Source organism: Salvelinus alpinus, chromosome 1 (genome assembly GCF_045679555.1).
Source record: "Salvelinus alpinus chromosome 1, SLU_Salpinus.1, whole genome shotgun sequence".
Classification (NCBI taxonomy): domain Eukaryota; kingdom Metazoa; phylum Chordata; class Actinopteri; order Salmoniformes; family Salmonidae; genus Salvelinus; species Salvelinus alpinus.
In genome coordinates this window covers 8,350,516-8,369,787 of record NC_092086.1, presented here as the reverse complement: position 1 = coordinate 8,369,787, position 19,272 = coordinate 8,350,516, and the positions used below count along the sequence as shown (strand labels likewise).

The 19,272-nt window shown below is 47.9% G+C and overlaps 1 protein-coding gene and 1 pseudogene across 1 annotated transcript; both read left to right on the top strand.

Annotated features, from left to right (window-relative positions):
* The first annotated feature begins 11,175 nt into the window (after window positions 1-11,175).
* Window positions 11,176-14,179, top strand: LOC139557707 (protein starmaker-like). The gene has a single exon (XM_071373245.1). The coding sequence runs from the start codon at window positions 12,530-12,532 to the stop codon at window positions 13,205-13,207; it is 678 nt and encodes a 225-aa protein (XP_071229346.1). The 5' UTR covers window positions 11,176-12,529; the 3' UTR covers window positions 13,208-14,179.
* LOC139536901 (piggyBac transposable element-derived protein 4-like) lies at window positions 13,218-18,256 on the top strand (annotated as a pseudogene).
* Window positions 18,257-19,272: the final 1,016 nt, after the last annotated feature.

Genomic DNA, 19,272 nt, shown 5'->3' with positions numbered 1-19,272 from the left:
TGGACAACCACAACGTACATCCTCTGGACCGTGGACAACCACAACGTACATCCTCTGGACCGTGGACAACCACAACGTACATCCTCTGGACCGTGGACAACCACAACGTACATCCTCTGGACCGTGGACAACCACAACGTACATCCTCTGGACCATGGACAACCACAACGTACATCCTCTGGACCATGGACAACCACAACGTACATCCTCTGGACCGTGGACAACCACAACGTACATCCTCTGGACCGTGGACAACCACAACGTACATGATCTCCTGCCGGTGAAACACGGTTTCATTGACTCTCAGGACAGGCTTCTCTCCCTCACAGATCTGCTCTGTGTGCATCTGCATGAGATCCTCCAAGGGGAAGGTAACGTTCCCATACCGAGATCCCTTTAGGAAGACAGGGGAGGTGGTGAATTCCCTCAGGAAGGTAACATTCCCATACCGAGATCCCTTTTGGAAGACAGGGGAGGTGGTGAATTCCCTCAGGAAGGGATTGTGTTTTTTTTCTTCACCGTTTTTGGGTCAAAGGAAAGCTGTTCCTTTTCAAGGAAGCGATTCTCTGCTGCCTCAATTTCATCTTCTGTAATGTGAAGAGCCCACCATGTGAAACCCCCTCTCTGCCCTGCTGTAAATCCACTCAGATCCATGACTTTTACATGACAGACTTTGTCCATGTGAAATTCCGCTTTGTCAGCTTTGGGGTACAGTGGAATGTCTTTTGAGATAAGACGTCTACAACTTAGTGGGGTCACCATTTTCAAGGTTTCTATACTCTTATGCTCCCCACGGAAATAGGTCTCAGTTTTTTTTCTTTTGTTTTGTCGCTGCATTTTCTTTCCCTGAAAAGATGAAAGTTGACAATTAGATGAATCGTGTGTCTCTTTATTTAACTAGACTGTTTGCACAACGTCATTATGAGGTGATGACAAATGTTCTAATATAAAGGTTTAGATGGAACTGGATGCAACGATATGAACGTCCTGAAGATCCACATGATAGTTGTAATATAATGTCACGTCTGCTCCCGCTCTTCCCCTCCCCCTGGCGCTTGAGGGCGCCAGAATGCCTTGCATCACTCACTCCTGCCATCCATCACGTACACCTGCCTTTCCTCGTCACGCACATCAGCGTTATTGGACTCACCTGGACTCTCTTATCACCTGTTCATTTCCTCCCCTATATGTGTCAGTTAACCAGCTCTGTTCCCCGCTTCTGCATTGATTGTTTTTTTTTGTTTGCTAACGCTGTTTATGTCTCGTTCCATGTCCGTTATTTATTAAATGTTACTCCCCGTACCTGCTTCGTCTCTCCAGCGTCACCCTTGTGATAGATCGTGACAGAATGCAGAAGCCATCACACGAAGCATCGGGGAGTACTGGCGTTCTGGTTGGTATAGTGGCATCGGCTCTGGGTCACCACCGATGGAACCGGGGGTGCCTAGCCTGCTCGTCGGGCTTCCACGCCCTAGCAGGCTCGAGAGGTTTCCTTGCCCCGGTTGGCTCGGTTGGCGCCCATCCCACGTCGGGCCTCAGCTGGATCGTCAGTTCTTGTCTGCCCAGCCTGTCCAGGAGTTTTTTGTTTGTTTGTTTTTTGTTTTGTCGGTGACGTCGGGGGTCGATTCTGCCGCCGATGGAACCGGGGGTGCCTAAGCCAGCCCGTCGAGCTTTCATGCTCTGGCTGGCTCGAGAGGTTTCATTGCCTCGGTTGGCTCGGTGGCTTCCCATCCCACGTCACAATCCACCGTATCATCGGGTTTCCTCAGCGGGATCGACAGGCGTCTGGACTCAGCCGGATCGTCAGGCTCCCATGCCTCAGCCGGCTCGCCAGGCTCTCACGCTCCAGCCGGTTCGTCGGGCTTCCACGCCTCAACCGGCTTGCCCAGCGCCCATGTCTCGGCCGGTTTGCCCAGGTGGGACGCCGGGTGGCGCCCCTAGTGGGGGGGTACTGTCACGTCTGCTCCCGCTCTTCCCCTCCCCCTGGCGCTTGAGGGCGCCAGAATGCCTTGCATCACTCACTCCTGCCATCCATCACGTACACCTGCCTTTCCTCGTCACGCGCATCAGCGTTATTGGACTCACCTGGACTCTCTTATCACCTGTTCATTTCCTCCCCTATATGTGTCAGTTCCCCAGCTCTGTTCCCCGCTTCTGCATTGATTGTTTTTTTTTGTTTGCTAACGCTGTTTATGTCTCGTTCCATGTCCGTTATTTATTAAATGTTACTCCCCGTACCTGCTTCGTCTCTCCAGCGTCACCCTTGTGATAGATCGTGACATATAAAGGTTTAGATGGAGCTGGATGCAACGATGTGAACGTCCTGAAGATCCACATGATAGTTGTAATATAAAGGTTTAGATGGAGCTGGATGCAACGATATGAACGTCCTGAAGATCCACATGATAGTTGTAAACATTTTGAAGCTGTGTCGCTTATTTACAAAGACAAAAGACAACACAAACTTACACTGGAATAATAGCAGATGTAATTGTGTGTTACAACAGGGTGAGACAGTATAAGTTCACAAGGTTTATGTCTATTTGATATTATTCTAGAATCAATACAGGATATCAAACAAAACATGAAAATGAAATTATAACAAAATAAGATAACTTTCAAAAAGAGATCCCATTGTAATGAGTTGTATCATTTGAGTATTTGTAATGTGTTTTAGACAAAGATACAATATCTATTGAACACAACTCCTGGAAGTAATCAGCTCTACAACTACATATATTTATAATCAAAAGACATCTGTATAATGTGCTCCTTTTATACGGTACATAAATAATACTAAATTAGGAACGTTTTCAGTCAAACCATTAGCTAAACAAATGTACTTGTCACGTTCCTGACCTGTTTTCCTTTGTCATGTATTTGTTTTAGTTGGTCAGGGCGTGAGTTGGGTGGGTTGGTCTAGGTTTGATTTTCTATGTTGGGATTTTGTGTTCGGCCTGGTATGGCCTGAACGACTACGACAGCCGTTACAGTACTAAAATGTATAATTCTAAAACACAAACTAAACAAGCATTTCTATAGCAGCGTTTTGATTCCTTCATTGTGTGCAGTAGGGTCCTTAACGTGAGAGTATGTTTCAGGAAGTAAGACCTAGCAAATACTAACTGTATCTCTTGTCTTCACTTAACCAATAAGGCACGAGGGGGTGTGGTATATGGCCAATATACCACGGCTAAGCGCTGTTCTAAGACAATGCGGAGTGCCTGGATAGATCCCTTAGTCGTGGTATATTGGTCATATACCACAGAGGGGGTAAACAGAGGTGGTAAACTGGTTACCAACGTAATTAGAACAGCCCTTAGCCGTGGTATATTGGTCATATACCACAGAGGGGGTAAACAGAGGTGGTAAACTGGTTACCAACGTAATTAGAACAGCCCTTAGCCGTGGTATATTGGTCATATACCACAGAGGTGGTAAACAGAGGTGGTAAACTGGTTACCAACGTAATTAGAACAGCCCTTAGCCGTGGTATATTGGTCATATACCACAGAGGTGGTAAACAGAGGTGGTAAACTGGTTACCAACGTAATTAGAACAGCCCTTAGCCGTGGTATATTGGTCATATACCACAGAGGTGGTAAACAGAGGTGGTAAACTGGTTACCAACGTAATTAGAACAGCCCTTAGCCGTGGTATATTGGTCATATACCACAGCTGTCAACCAATCAGCATTCAGGGCTGGAACCACCCAGTTCACAATTAAATGTCTAATACGTTTGCTTGGTTAAGTATTTATTCCCTGTCACTAAAACAGTCACACCCTGTCATCGTTGCACTCTGCATACTGTACTGTAGGTTGTATAGACTATATGACCAAAAGTGCTTGTCGAACATCTCATTCCAAAATCATGGGCATTAATATGGAGCTGGTCCACTCTTCTGGGAAGGCTTTCCACTAGATGTTGGAACATTGCTGGAGGGACTTGCTTCCATTCAGCCACAAGAGCATTAGTGAGGTCGGGCACTGATGTTGGGCGATTAGGCCTGGCTCGCAGTCGGCGTTCCAATTCATACCAAAGTTGTTTGATACATTTGAGGTCAGGGCTCTGTGCAGGCCAGTCAAGTTCTTCCATTCAGGCAGGTAGCGTTCTCCTGGCATCCACCAAACCCAGATTCGTCTGTCGGACTGCCAGATGGTTAAGCGTGATTCATCACTCCAGAGAACGTGTTTCCACTACTCCAGAGTCCAATGGCAGCGAGCTTTACACCACTCCAGCCGATACTTGGCATTCCACGGTGATCTTAGGCTTGTGTGCGGCTGCTTGGCCATGGAAACCCACTTCATGAAGCTCCAGACGAACAGTTATTGTGCTGACGTTGCTTACAGAGACAGTTTGGAACTCAGTAGTGAGTGTTGCAAACGAGGAAAGACGATTTTTAAAGCGCATCAGCACTCGGCGGTCCCGTTCTGTGACCTTGTGTGGCCTACCACTTCGCGGGTGAGCCGTTGTTGCTTCTAGACGTTTCCACTTCACAATAACAGCACTTAGGGTTGACCTGGGCAGCTCTAGCAGGGCAGACATTTGTTGAACTGACTTGACTTTTCAAAGCTGTTTAAAGGCACAGTCAACTTAGTATATTTAAACTTCTGACCCACTGGAATTGTGATACAGTGAATTATAATTGAAATAATCTGTCTGTCAACAATTGTTGGAAAAATGACTTGTGTCATGCACAAAGTAGATGTCCTAACCGACTTACCAAAACTATAGTTTGTTAAGAAGAAATTTGTGGAGTGGTTGAAAAACGAGTTTAATGACTCCAACCTAAGTGTATGTAAACTTCCGACTTCAACTGTATGTTGTTTTATATTATACTGTCAAACCTCCATAGGGAACCTATTGAAATGATAGAAACATAGATAATAGAATAGACACGACCATTTAAATTGACATTCAACGGTGGATGGACCGGCTGTCATCTTTGTGGTAGTAATTACAAGTTAACATTTCAATTTAAAGGTCAATGTTGTACCATTGGGGACCGAGTGGTTCAGCAGTCTAAGGGACTGCATCTCAGTGCAAGAGGCATCTCTATAGTACCTGGTTCAGAGGTCTAAGGGACTGCATCTCAGTGCAAGAGGCATCTCTATAGTACCTGGTTCAGCAGTCTAAGGGACTGCATCTCAGTGCAAGAGGCATCTCTATAGTCCCTGGTTCAGCAGTCTAAGGGACTGCATCTCAGTGCAAGAGGCATCTCTATAGTCCCTGGTTCAGCAGTCTAAGGGACTGCATCTCAGTGCAAGAGGCATCTCTATAGTACCTGGTTCAGAGGTCTAAGGGACTGCATCTCAGTGCAAGAGGCATCTCTATAGTCCCTGGTTCAGAGGTCTAAGGGACTGCATCTCAGTGCAAGAGGCATCTCTATAGTCCCTGGTTCAGCAGTCTAAGGGACTGCATCTCAGTGCAAGAGGCATCTCTATAGTACCTGGTTCAGAGGTCTAAGGGACTGCATCTCAGTGCAAGAGGCATCTCTATAGTACCTGGTTCAGAGGTCTAAGGGACTGCATCTCAGTGCAAGAGGCATCTCTATAGTACCTGGTTCAGCAGTCTAAGGGACTGCATCTCAGTGCAAGAGGCATCTCTATAGTCCCTGGTTCAGAGGTCTAAGGGACTGCATCTCAGTGCAAGAGGCATCTCTATAGTCCCTGGTTCAGCAGTCTAAGGGACTGCATCTCAGTGCAAGAGGCATCTCTATAGTCCCTGGTTCAGCAGTCTAAGGGACTGCATCTCAGTGCAAGAGGCATCTCTATAGTCCCTGGTTCAGAGGTCTAAGGGACTGCATCTCAGTGCTAGAGGCATCTCTATAGTCCCTGGTTCAGAGGTCTAAGGGACTGCATCTCAGTGCTAGAGGCATCTCTATAGTCCCTGGTTCAGAGGTCTAAGGGACTGCATCTCAGTGTAAGAGGCATCTCTATAGTCCCTGGTTCAGAGGTCTAAGGGACTGCATCTCAGTGCTAGAGGCATCTCTATAGTCCCTGGTTCAGAGGTCTAAGGGACTGCATCTCAGTGCAAGAGGCATCTCTATAGTCCCTGGTTCAGAGGTCTAAGGGACTGCATCTCAGTGCTAGAGGCATCTCTATAGTCCCTGGTTCAGAGGTCTAAGGGACTGCATCTCAGTGCAAGAGGCATCTCTATAGTACCTGGTTCAGAGGTCTAAGGGACTGCATCTCAGTGCAAGAGGCATCTCTATAGTACCTGGTTCAGCAGTCTAAGGGACTGCATCTCAGTGCAAGAGGCATCTCTATAGTACCTGGTTCAGAGGTCTAAGGGACTGCATCTCAGTGCAAGAGGCATCTCTATAGTCCCTGGTTTGAATCCAGGCTGTAGCACATCTGGCTGTGATTGGGAGTCCCATAGCGCGGCGCACAATTGTCCCAGTGTGGTCCGGGTTAGGGGAGGGTTTGGCCGGGGTAGGCTGTCATTGTAAATTAGCATTTGTTCTTAACTGTCTTGCCTGGTTAAATGAACATGAAGCCAGATAATTGTCCCAGTGTGGTCCGGGTTAGGGGAGGGTTTGGCCGGGGTAGGCTGTCATTGTAAATTAGCATTTGTTCTTAACTGTCTTGCCTGGTTAAATGAACATGAAGCCAGATAATTGGCCCAGTGTGGTCCGGGTTAGGGGAGGGGTTGGCCGGGGGAGGCTGTCATTGTAAATGAGCATTTGTTCTTAACTGTCTTGCCTGGTTAAATGAACATGAAGACAGATAATAGGCCCAGTGTGGTCCGGGTTAGGGGAGGGGTTGGCCGGGGTAGGCTGTCATTGTAAATGAGCATTTGTTCTTAACTGTCTTGCCTGGTTAAATGAACATGAAGCCAGATAATTGGCCCAGTGTGGTCCGGGTTAGGGGAGGGTTTGGCCGGGGTAGGCTGTCATTGTAAATGAGCATTAGTTCTTAACTGTCTTGCCTGGTTAAATGAACATGAAGCCAGATAATTGTCCCAGTGTGGTCCGGGTTAGGGGAGGGGTTGGCCGGGGTAGGCTGTCATTGTAAATGAGCATTTGTTCTTAACTGTCTTGCCTGGTTAAATGAACATGAAGCCAGATAATTGTCCCAGTGTGGTCCGGGTTAGGGGAGGGTTTGGCCGGGGTAGGCTGTCATTGTAAATGAGCATTTGTTCTTAACTGTCTTGCCTGGTTAAATGAACATGAAGCCAGATAATTGTCCCAGTGTGGTCCGGGTTAGGGGAGGGGTTGGCCGGGGTAGGCTGTCATTGTAAATGAGCATTTGTTCTTAACTGTCTTGCCTGGTTAAATGAACATGAAGACAGATAATAGGCCCAGTGTGGTCCGGGTTAGGGGAGGGTTTGGCCGGGGTAGGCTGTCATTGTAAATGAGCATTTGTTCTTAACTGTCTTGCCTGGTTAAATGAACATGAAGCCAGATAATTGTCCCAGTGTGGTCCGGGTTAGGGGAGGGTTTGGCCGGGGTAGGCTGTCATTGTAAATGATCATTAGTTCTTAACTGTCTTGCCTGGTTAAATGAACATGAAGCCAGATAATTGTCCCAGTGTGGTCCGGGTTAGGGGAGGGTTTGGCCGGGGTAGGCTGTCATTGTAAATGAGCATTAGTTCTTAACTGTCTTGCCTGGTTAAATGAACATGAAGCCAGATAATTGTCCCAGTGTGGTCCGGGTTAGGGGAGGGTTTGGCCGGGGTAGGCTGTCATTGTAAATGAGCATTTGTTCTTAACTGTCTTGCCTGGTTAAATGAACATGAAGCCAGATAATTGTCCCAGTGTGGTCCGGGTTAGGGGAGGGTTTGGCCGGGGGAGGCTGTCATTGTAAATGAGCATTTGTTCTTAACTGTCTTGCCTGGTTAAATGAACATGAAGCCAGATAATTGTCCCAGTGTGGTCCGGGTTAGGGGAGGGTTTGGCCGGGGTAGGCTGTCATTGTAAATGAGCATTTGTTCTTAACTGTCTTGCCTGGTTAAATGAACATGAAGCCAGATAATTGGCCCAGTGTGGTCCGGGTTAGGGGAGGGTTTGGCCGGGGTAGGCTGTCATTGTAAATGAGCATTTGTTCTTAACTGTCTTGCCTGGTTAAATGAACATGAAGCCAGATAAAACTGGTCTAAAGGGTCCATTCTATTTCTATGATTGTCATGACAACCACCTGTAGTCAAGAACATGTTGTGTCTCAACTGATAGCTGGCACAACATTAAAACCTCAGATGGTATGAAATAGGGTCTAAGCTATGTTATGAGAATATATAAAAAATCATATTTTACACGTTTTATACGAATGACAGTAAAGGTTTTAAAATGTCAATATTTTTTTCAAAAACATTTAAATAAAGTATAAAATAATTGGACAACACTGTTTGTGAGCTTGTAGCCCTTTCCTGCAGTTAAACCACCTAGTGGCCTCAAGAGTGAAATGTTAGTAATATTTTTCATAATTTCATAAATAATCAACAGTCATTGATGTTAATGCCGAAAACCTGGTGTTTCTATCACAAACAGATTTGTTATATTTCAGTCTTCTGTGATGTACAGTACCGTTCAAAGGTTTGGACACACCTACTCATTCCAGGGTTTTCATTATGTTTACTATTTTCTAGACTGTAGAATAAAAACAAAAAAACTATGAAATAACACATATGGAATCACGTAGTAAGCAAAAAAGTGTTAAACTAATTAAAGTATATTTTAATCTGTCCTTTGGTCTGATGAGTCCAAAATGTGAGATATTTGGTTCCAACTGCCATGTCTTTGTGAGAAGCAGTGTCACGTTCTGACCATAGTTCTTGTGTGTTTTACTTGTTTTAGTGTTGGTCAGGACGTGAGCTGGGTGGGCATTCTATGTTGTGTGTCTTGTTTGTCCGTTTCTATGTTTGACCTAATATGGTTCTCAATCAGAGGCAGATGTTTTGTGTTGTCTCTGATTGGGAATCATATATAGGTGGCTTGTTTTGTGTTGGGATTTTTCCAACCTTACCATTATTCAACCTTGAAGCATGGAGGAGGAGGTGTGATGTTGTGGGGGGTGCTTTGCTGGTGACTGTCTGTGATTTATTTAGAATTCAAGGCACACTTAACCAGCATGGCTACCACAGCATTCTGCAGCGATATGCCATCCCATCTGGTTTGCGATTAGTGGGAATATAATTTGTTTTCATCAGGACAATGACCCAACACAACTCCAGGCTGTGTAAGGGCTATTTGACCAAGAATGAGAGTGATGGTGCTGCATCAGATGACCTGGCCTCCACAATCACCCGGCCTCAACCCAATTGAGATGATTTGGGAGGAGTTGGAACGCAGAGTGAAGGAAAAGCTACAAGTGCTCAGCATATGTGAGAACTCCTTCAAGACTGTTGGAAAACATTCCAGGTGAAGCTGGTTGAGAGAATGCCAAGAGTGTGCAAAGCTGTCATCAAGGCAAAGGGTGGCAAGCAAAGATCTCAAGTATAATATATATTTTGATTTGTTTAACACTTTTTTGGTCACTACATGGCTCCATATGTGTTATTTCATAGTTTCATGTAGAAAATAGTCAAAATTAAGAAAAACCCTTGAATGAGTAGGTGTGTCCAAATGTTGTACTGTTAATGTATTTAAAGTGTGATATTGGGATGCAAACTCATTATTGAATACATTTAAACACTACATGTATATCTGACATAGTACAGGTGTCTTATTTTTTAAAGCCCATAACCATGTGTGTGAGGTGTATAATTTTGTTTCTCTTTTAAAGTGATGAAGACATGGATATCTCATGGTTTGGTGGGGGATGCAGTGGGTTTGAGCACCTTTATCTCCTGAATGTTTTGGCATTAAGGTCCAAAATGTCACTTTCTGACCACTTCTTCCATCGGCAAACATTTATGGAAAGTTGTGTTTCAATCAAAAGGGATGCTGTCAAAAAGTGGTTGAATTCAAATGGATTTACCCCCTTTTGAGACCGCACCTAAGCAGACTTGACTGTCGTCGATTCAGTTGTCTGTCTCCCTCATGTTGTCTGTGCCGTGACAAGCCTTAATGCATATGCATGGTTTTTAAATGCTCAATATGCCAGGTTAATAGAATATGTGTATATTTAAACCCACTTGACTGACTGGACCTGAATTGTTCTACCACTAACTTGAAAATATGATTTTTCCTGTTCTCCTTCATCTAAGATCGTTGCATCGATGTACATACAGATGTACATAGTTTTGTTGTTGTGAATACTGTCATTATTACTGGTAGTAAATTGTGTACTCTATGTTGATTGTCGTGTTATTCATGTAACAGTTACATTGCAACTTATTAATGGACAATACTTAAGCTGTTTTTAATAATGATCTGTTACATTAAAGGGGTAATCTGGGATTCACAAAGGCGTCACCCTGCCATTCTTTGGGGGTAAACAGCCGAGGGATGGGGTAAGTTATATTCTTCAAGAATCAATGGCTACTATATATATCATTCATTTAAAAGTCCACAAATGCATCATGTACCAATCCCAGATTTCTGCTTTAAATGCCTGGATACATTATGACATTACAATCCCTCAAAGAAGAACCAATGTCATTAATCACTAAGTCAAAATACATTGTAGATAATGGTGTCAGAAGTAACATATTTATTTGATTTTAGTTACATATAATCTTTATCAACGATGATGCCTATATATCTCTATTTAATACATTCAACTCATTGGTTATTTGTCATCCAATCAAACCATTGCCATTTGAATGCACATTAAAAGACACTTGATTCAATCATATTACTGTATTTACCTGTTTTCAGTGGGCCGCAGGTTGCTTGACTGGTGAATACAGTATGTAACACCTGTTGATCCTTTCATGCAGCTGTCTTCAAATGTATTTGGGTGAGTATTTATGTCCTGTTAATACAACCACACCCTATCAATGATCAACTCTGAAACCAATATAACAGGTTATACTATAACGTCACCGTGGATGACTATCACCTGCTCTGCCCTACATAATGGTACATTATAATGAGATTAGTGGCACCCCACGCTACGGGCTGGAAATCAATAGATCTAATCATATGATTCAATGGAATTTCATCTTTGAGGACTGCCCATCTAATTAAAAATATGTTATGGTTATTTTGCTCACTGCCAATTGCTCAGGCATAATGTCACCCTATGTAAATAAAACATTTTTGCTTACAAATGTGTGTGAAGAGTCTGGCTGTTTCTGGCTGGATGGATGGCTGTGACTGAAAAGTATGAAGTATAGTTGTGTTGGAGAAATGGAGGATCTACAAGGGGATGTCAACTTGTGATGGGTGACAGTTACGTGTCTGTTAGTGATGAGAGTCCCTCTCTGGTCCTCCTCCCCCAGCCATGTTGTCTCCCAGCAGTCCCTCTCTGGTCCTCCTCCCCCAGCCATGTTTTCTCCCATCAGTCCCTCTCTGGTCCTCTAACCCAGCCATGTTTTCTCCCATCAGTCCCTCTCTGGTCCTCATCTCCTGGTCATGTTTTCTCCCATCAGTCCCTCTCTGGTCCTCCTCCCCCAGCCATGTTTTCTCCCAGCAGTCCCTCTCTGGTCCTCCACCCCCAGCCATGTTTTCTCCCAGCAGTCCCTCTCTGGTCCTCTAACCCAGCCATGTTTTCTCCCATCAGTCCCTCTCTGGTCCTCTAACCCAGCCATGTTTTCTCCCAGCAGTCCGTCTCTGGCCCTCCTCCCCCAGCCACGTTGTGACTTCTGAAGGTATTTGGTTGCACCAGATCTTATTTAGGGGCTTCAAAGCAAAGGGGGTGAAAACATATGCACCCACCACTTTTCAGTTTTAAATTTGTTTTAATTTTGTGAAACAAGATATATATTTTTTCACTTCACCAATTTGGACTATTTTGTGTATGTCCATTACATGAAATCCAAATAAAAATATATTTAACCCTCCCGTTGTCCTGGGGTCCCGTTGACCTGGCCCTGATCACAGGGTCCCCGCTGTCCTGGGGTCAAAGTGACCCGGGCCCCACTACCAAAAGATGAATGATATTTCTTTATTTTGCTGTGTAGCATCTGTGAGAGGGAGACAGCGAGAGCTTGTGCAAACATCTCCCCGCTGTCCTGGTGGCCAGGTTGAACCGGTTCCGCCACATCCACTGTGCTACTATTGTCATGGGTATAAGTGCTTGCGTACATGTCGGGACTTGTGGGGCCAATGACCAGGGTGATATTATTGAATGTGTGAAAGGCTGAGCCGTCCTACACTGAGCCCCGTGGTACAAGGGCGGAGTAGACGTACAGTCATTCCCATAAGACATGTGGCTCAGTGAACACAATAGCCTCTGTCGCTCAGTGAAGCCAATGTCATCCTCCACAGTGTAATTATTGAACATGTGAAAGGACGAGCCGTCCTACACTGAGCCCAGTGGTACAAGGGCGGAGTACACTTAAAGCCATTCCCATAAGACATGTGGCTCAGTGAACACAATAGCCTCTGTCGCTCAGTGAAGCCAAAGTCATCCTCCAAGGTGTTATCGAACCTGTGATTGGGCGACCTGTCCTACACTGAGCCCAGTCCAGTCCAGTCCCTACATGTCCAGAACCGTGGTCTTCCACAAAGGGGCTGAAGCCATTACTGAGAGGTTCACTGCAGAGCAGGTCCTAGAACAGCTTTCTTCAAATGTCCAGCAAGACTACTCGGATCCCAAAGAAGAAGAAGAAGAAGAAGATGTGTCAGAAGACGAAGACGGGGAGGAATACGACCCCGAGCGGGACTCGTCCTCTTCAGAGGAAGACGAAGACGGGGAGGAATACGACCCCGAGCGGGACTCGTCCTCTTCAGAGGAAGACGAAGACGGGGAGGAATACGACCCCGAGCGGGACTCGTCCTCTTCAGAGGAAGACGAAGACGGGGAGGAATACGACCCCGAGCGGGACTCGTCCTCTTCAGAGGAAGACGAAGACGGGGAGGAATACGACCCCGAGCGGGACTCGTCCTCTTCAGAGGAAAACGAAGACGGGGAGGAATACGACCCCGAGCGGGACTCGTCCTCTTCAGAGGAAGACGAAGACGGGGAGGAATACGACCCCGAGCGGGACTCGTCCTCTTCAGAGGAAGACGAAGACGGGGAGGAATACGACCCCGAGCGGGACTCGTCCTCTTCAGAGGAAGACGAAGACGACCGAAAGAGAGACGTTGCTGTAAAAAAACGGCAGCATCAAATGGTCCTCTGTGGCCAATCACAACCAGGCCAGGATGGCAGAGCTTAGGGGCCCGGGCATGACCCGGGGACCCACAACCTACGCCGTGTCCCATGCCCGTGACATGGCGTCGACGTTCTCCCTGTTCATCACACCGGCAATACCAAGAATCATCTTGGACATGACAAATCTGGAGGGGGTTCGAAAAAACGGAGACGGCTGGCAAGCCATGGACGGCACCGACCTGCACGCCTACATAGGACTGCTAATCTTAGCCGGTGTATACAGGTCCCGAGGTGAGGCCGCAGCCAGTAGATGGGATGCCGAGAGCAGAAGGGCCATATTCCGTGCCACCATGCCGCTCAAGCTCTTTCACAACTACTCGAGACTGCTACGATTCGATGACCGTGAGTCGAGACCCGCAAGACGCGCCACGGACAAACTGGCAGCCAGAAGAGAGGTCTGGGACAGGTGGGTGGAGCGGCTGACAGTCCTCTACAACCCAGGGCCTGACGTGACAGTGGACGAGCAACGGGTTCCATTCAGAGGTCGTGTGTGTGTGTATATAATAAAGGTCATTTTCCACTACTGACTTGTGTGGCTGTTTCTGTGACACCGATACTAATCGCTACCCATCATCATCATCATCATCATCGTGCTAATCTCTTGTTTCGAAAGGTCGCTGTCCTTTCCGGCAGCCCAGCAAGCCAGCGAAATACGGGATCAAATCATGGGTGGCCTGCGACGCCAAATCCAGCTACGCTTGGAATATGCAAGTCTACACAGGGAAAGCGACCAACAGAGGCCCAGAGAAGAACCAGCGGTTGTTGGTTGTCCTGGATCTGACACAGGGACTGAGGCGTCACAATGTCACATGTGACAATTTCTTTACGTCTTATGAACTCGGATGGCAGCTCCTCCAGAGGAACATCACCATGGTTGGCACGGTTCGAAAGAATAAGCCTGAGCTCCCCCCTGCACTGCTTGGGTCAAGGGACAGAGGGGTCCTCTCGTCAAAGTTTACCTTCACGCCCACCACCACTCTAGTTTCCTACCTGGGGACCCACCACTCTAGTTTCCTATCTGGGACACCACCACTCTAGTTTCCTACACACCACCACTCTAGTTTCCTATCTGGGGACACCACCACTCTAGTTTCCTACCTGGGGACACCACCACTCTAGTTTCCTATCTGGGGACACCACCACTCTAGTTTCCTACCTGGGGACACCACCACTCTAGTTTCCTATCTGGGGACACCACCACTCTAGTTTCCTATCTGGGGACACCACCACTCTAGTTTCCTATCTGGGGACACCACCACTCTAGTTTCCTATCTGGGGACACCACCACTCTAGTTTCCTATCTGGGGACACCACCACTCTAGTTTCCTATCTGGGGACACCACCACTCTAGTTTCCTACCTGGGGACACCACCACTCTAGTTTCCTACCTGGGGACACCACCACTCTAGTTTCCTATCTGGGGACACCACCACTCTAGTTTCCTATCTGGGGACACCACCACTCTAGTTTCCTACCTGGGGACACCACCACTCTAGTTTCCTACCTGGGGACACCACCACTCTAGTTTCCTATCTGGGGACACCACCACTCTAGTTTCCTATCTGGGGACACCACCACTCTAGTTTCCTATCTGGGGACACCACCACTCTAGTTTCCTATCTGGGGACACCTCCACTCTAGTTTCCTATCTGGGGACACCACCACTCTAGTTTCCTATCTGGGGACACCACCACTCTAGTTTCCTATCTGGGGACACCACCACTCTAGTTTCCTATCTGGGGACACCACCACTCTAGTTTCCTATCTGGGGACACCACCACTCTAGTTTCCTATCTGGGGACACCACCACTCTAGTTTCCTACCTGGGGACACCACCACTCTAGTTTCCTATCTGGGGACACCACCACTCTAGTTTCCTATCTGGGGACACCACCACTCTAGTTTCCTATCTGGGGACACCACCACTCTAGTTTCCTATCTGGGGACACCTCCACTCTAGTTTCCTATCTGGGGACACCACCACTCTAGTTTCCTATCTGGGGACACCACCACTCTAGTTTCCTATCTGGGGACACCACCACTCTAGTTTCCTATCTGGGGACACCACCACTCTAGTTTCCTATCTGGGGACACCACCACTCTAGTTTCCTACCTGGGGACACCACCACTCTAGTTTCCTATCTGGGGACACCACCACTCTAGTTTCCTATCTGGGGACACCACCACTCTAGTTTCCTATCTGGGGACACCACCACTCTAGTTTCCTACCTGGGGACACCACCACTCTAGTTTCCTATCTGGGGACACCACCACTCTAGTTTCCTATCTGGGGACACCACCACTCTAGTTTCCTACCTGGGGACACCACCACTAGTTTCCTATCTGGGGACACCACCACTCTAGTTTCCTATCTGGGGACACCACCACTCTAGTTTCCTACCTGGGGACACCACCACTCTAGTTTCCTACCTGGGGACACCACCACTCTAGTTTCCTACCTGGGGACACCACCACTCTAGTTTCCTACCTGGGGACACCACCACTCTAGTTTCCTATCTGGGGACACCACCACTCTAGTTTCCTATCTGGGGACACCACCACTCTAGTTTCCTATCTGGGGACACCACCACTCTAGTTTCCTATCTGGGGACACCACCACTCTAGTTTCCTATCTGGGGACACCACCACTCTAGTTTCCTATCTGGGGACACCACCACTCTAGTTTCCTATCTGGGGACACCACCACTCTAGTTTCCTACCTGGGGACACCACCACTCTAGTTTCCTACCTGGGGACACCACCACTCTAGTTTCCTACCTGGGGACACCACCACTCTAGTTTCCTATCTGGGGACACCACCACTCTAGTTTCCTATCTGGGGACACCACCACTCTAGTTTCCTATCTGGGGACACCACCACTCTAGTTTCCTATCTGGGGACACCACCACTCTAGTTTCCTATCTGGGGACACCACCACTCTAGTTTCCTATCTGGGGACACCACCACTCTAGTTTCCTATCTGGGGACACCACCACTCTAGTTTCCTATCTGGGGACACCACCACTCTAGTTTCCTATCTGGGGACACCACCACTCTAGTTTCCTATCTGGGGACACCACCACTCTAGTTTCCTATCTGGGGACACCACCACTCTAGTTTCCTATCTGGGGACACCACCACTCTAGTTTCCTATCTGGGGACACCACCACTCTAGTTTCCTACCTGGGGACACCACCACTCTAGTTTCCTACCTGGGGACACCACCACTCTAGTTTCCTACCTGGGGACACCACCACTCTAGTTTCCTATCTGGGGACACCACCACTCTAGTTTCCTATCTGGGGACACCACCACTCTAGTTTCCTATCTGGGGACACCACCACTCTAGTTTCCTATCTGGGGACACCACCACTCTAGTTTCCTATCTGGGGACACCACCACTCTAGTTTCCTATCTGGGGACACCACCACTCTAGTTTCCTACCTGGGGACACCACCACTCTAGTTTCCTACCTGGGGACACCACCACTCTAGTTTCCTACCTGGGGACACCACCACTCTAGTTTCCTATCTGGGGACACCACCACTCTAGTTTCCTATCTGGGGACACCACCACTCTAGTTTCCTATCTGGGGACACCACCACTCTAGTTTCCTATCTGGGGACACCACCACTCTAGTTTCCTATCTGGGGACACCACCACTCTAGTTTCCTATCTGGGGACACCACCACTCTAGTTTCCTATCTGGGGACACCACCACTCTAGTTTCCTATCTGGGGACACCACCACTCTAGTTTCCTATCTGGGGACACCACCACTCTAGTTTCCTATCTGGGGACACCACCACTCTAGTTTCCTATCTGGGGACACCACCACTCTAGTTTCCTATCTGGGGACACCACCACTCTAGTTTCCTATCTGGGGACACCACCACTCTAGTTTCCTACCTGGGGACACCACCACTCTAGTTTCCTACCTGGGGACACCACCACTCTAGTTTCCTACCTGGGGACACCACCACTCTAGTTTCCTATCTGGGGACACCACCACTCTAGTTTCCTATCTGGGGACACCACCACTCTAGTTTCCTATCTGGGGACACCACCACTCTAGTTTCCTATCTGGGGACACCACCACTCTAGTTTCCTATCTGGGGACACCACCACTCTAGTTTCCTATCTGGGGACACCACCACTCTAGTTTCCTACCTGGGGACACCACCACTCTAGTTTCCTACCTGGGGACACCACCACTCTAGTTTCCTACCTGGGGACACCACCACTCTAGTTTCCTACCTGGGGACACCACCACTCTAGTTTCCTACCTGGGGACACCACCACTCTAGTTTCCTACCTGGGGACACCACCACTCTAGTTTCCTACCTGGGGACACCACCACTCTAGTTTCCTACCTGGGGACACCACCACTCTAGTTTCCTACCTGGGGACACCACCACTCTAGTTTCCTACCTGGGGACACCACCACTCTAGTTTCCTACCTGGGGACACCACCACTCTAGTTTCCTATCTGGGGACACCACCACTCTAGTTTCCTATCTGCCAAAGAAAAACAAGAACGTGCTGCTTCTGAGCTGCACACAGAGGCCCAAGTCAGCGATCGCCGAGACAGGAAGCCGGCCCTCATCCTAGACTACAACTGCAACAAGGGCGGCGTGGACAACCTAGACAAGGTGGTCGGCACCTACAGCTGCAGACGGATGACTGCCCGCTGGCCCCTGGTCGTCTTCCACAACATCCTCGACGTGTCCTCCTACAACGCCTTTGTCATATGGCGAGAGATCAAGCCTGACTGGATGCCTCGCAAGCGGAACAAGAGGAGGGTGTTCCTGGAGCAGCTGGGAAAGGCACTTGTCAAGCCGCTGATCCAAAAAGGCAGCATCTCCCCCGCACCGAAGAGGCGTCAGCGTTTGTCAAAGTCCTACAGAGTGCTACGGCGGCTCGTGATCAACAAGAGGGAGAGGTGTCAGCTCTGCCCACCGGGGCAAGTAAGAGGGAGAGGTGTCAGCTCTGCCCACCGAAGAAGGACTCCAAGACACACACGGTGTGCTGCAGGTGTAATAAAAGCATCTGAAAAGGCTGTTCACACGCATACTGTCACACTTGCGCCCATTGGGCCTTTAGCCAATACGGGACAGGGTGATCCGGAGGACGCAGGGTCTAGACACAATACGAGGACGACGGGAGGGATAACAATCATACCCAACGGCACAATGTCCACAACACAGGGAAGGTAGTGTAGGAGGGGGGCATTTTTTAAATCGATACCCAAACTCACACGGGGCCCAAGGGCACACGGGGGGCAGACTGCGCGAACGCACACAGTGGCCCGTGGGTGGAATGCGAAAGCTGTGACAATACATCCATTTATCAGTAGTGTAGCCAACCACGTCTCCATTATCAAACAGTTGCTATTGTATCCAACGTACTACTACAGGGAAGTACCTAAACTACAGGTTGGGTTGTTACAACAGTTTACATGTCTCAAGACTGGGGAAGAGGTATCAGCTATATTCAGCATGGCTGTTACGGGTCATCTGTTCATCTTTGTTGCAGCAATGCGTTTGTATCTATGTGTGCATCTGTACGGACAGCACTGTGGCATCAGTGACGGACCTGTGTTTGATGGAGAATACCCGGGTATGGATGGGGGACCTGACCTTGATGGAGAATACCAGGTTATGGATGGGGAACCTGTGTTTGATGGAGAATACCCGGGTATGGATGGGGGACCTGACCTTGACGGAGAATACCAGGTTATGGATGGGGAACCTGAGTTTGATGGAGTACACGGGTTTGTGAATGGAGGACCTGAGTTTGACAGACCCGGGTTACAAGGGAGATCTAGAGTGTCCCGCTCTATCCAAGGTGGTTCGAGTGACCACTCTATGCCTGACCTCATTGGGGTAGACTAAGGTTATTGCTACGGGGACATTTGTAGGGAATATGACACCTGGAACGTTACTTACCGGGTGACATTGATGAAACCGTACCATGTGTATAAACTTGATGGGAGACTATCAAGTTTATATCACTCTAGTTTGCTACTACGGTAAAGGCCTGACGTCTCTGTGTTTTCTGTGGTGTTTA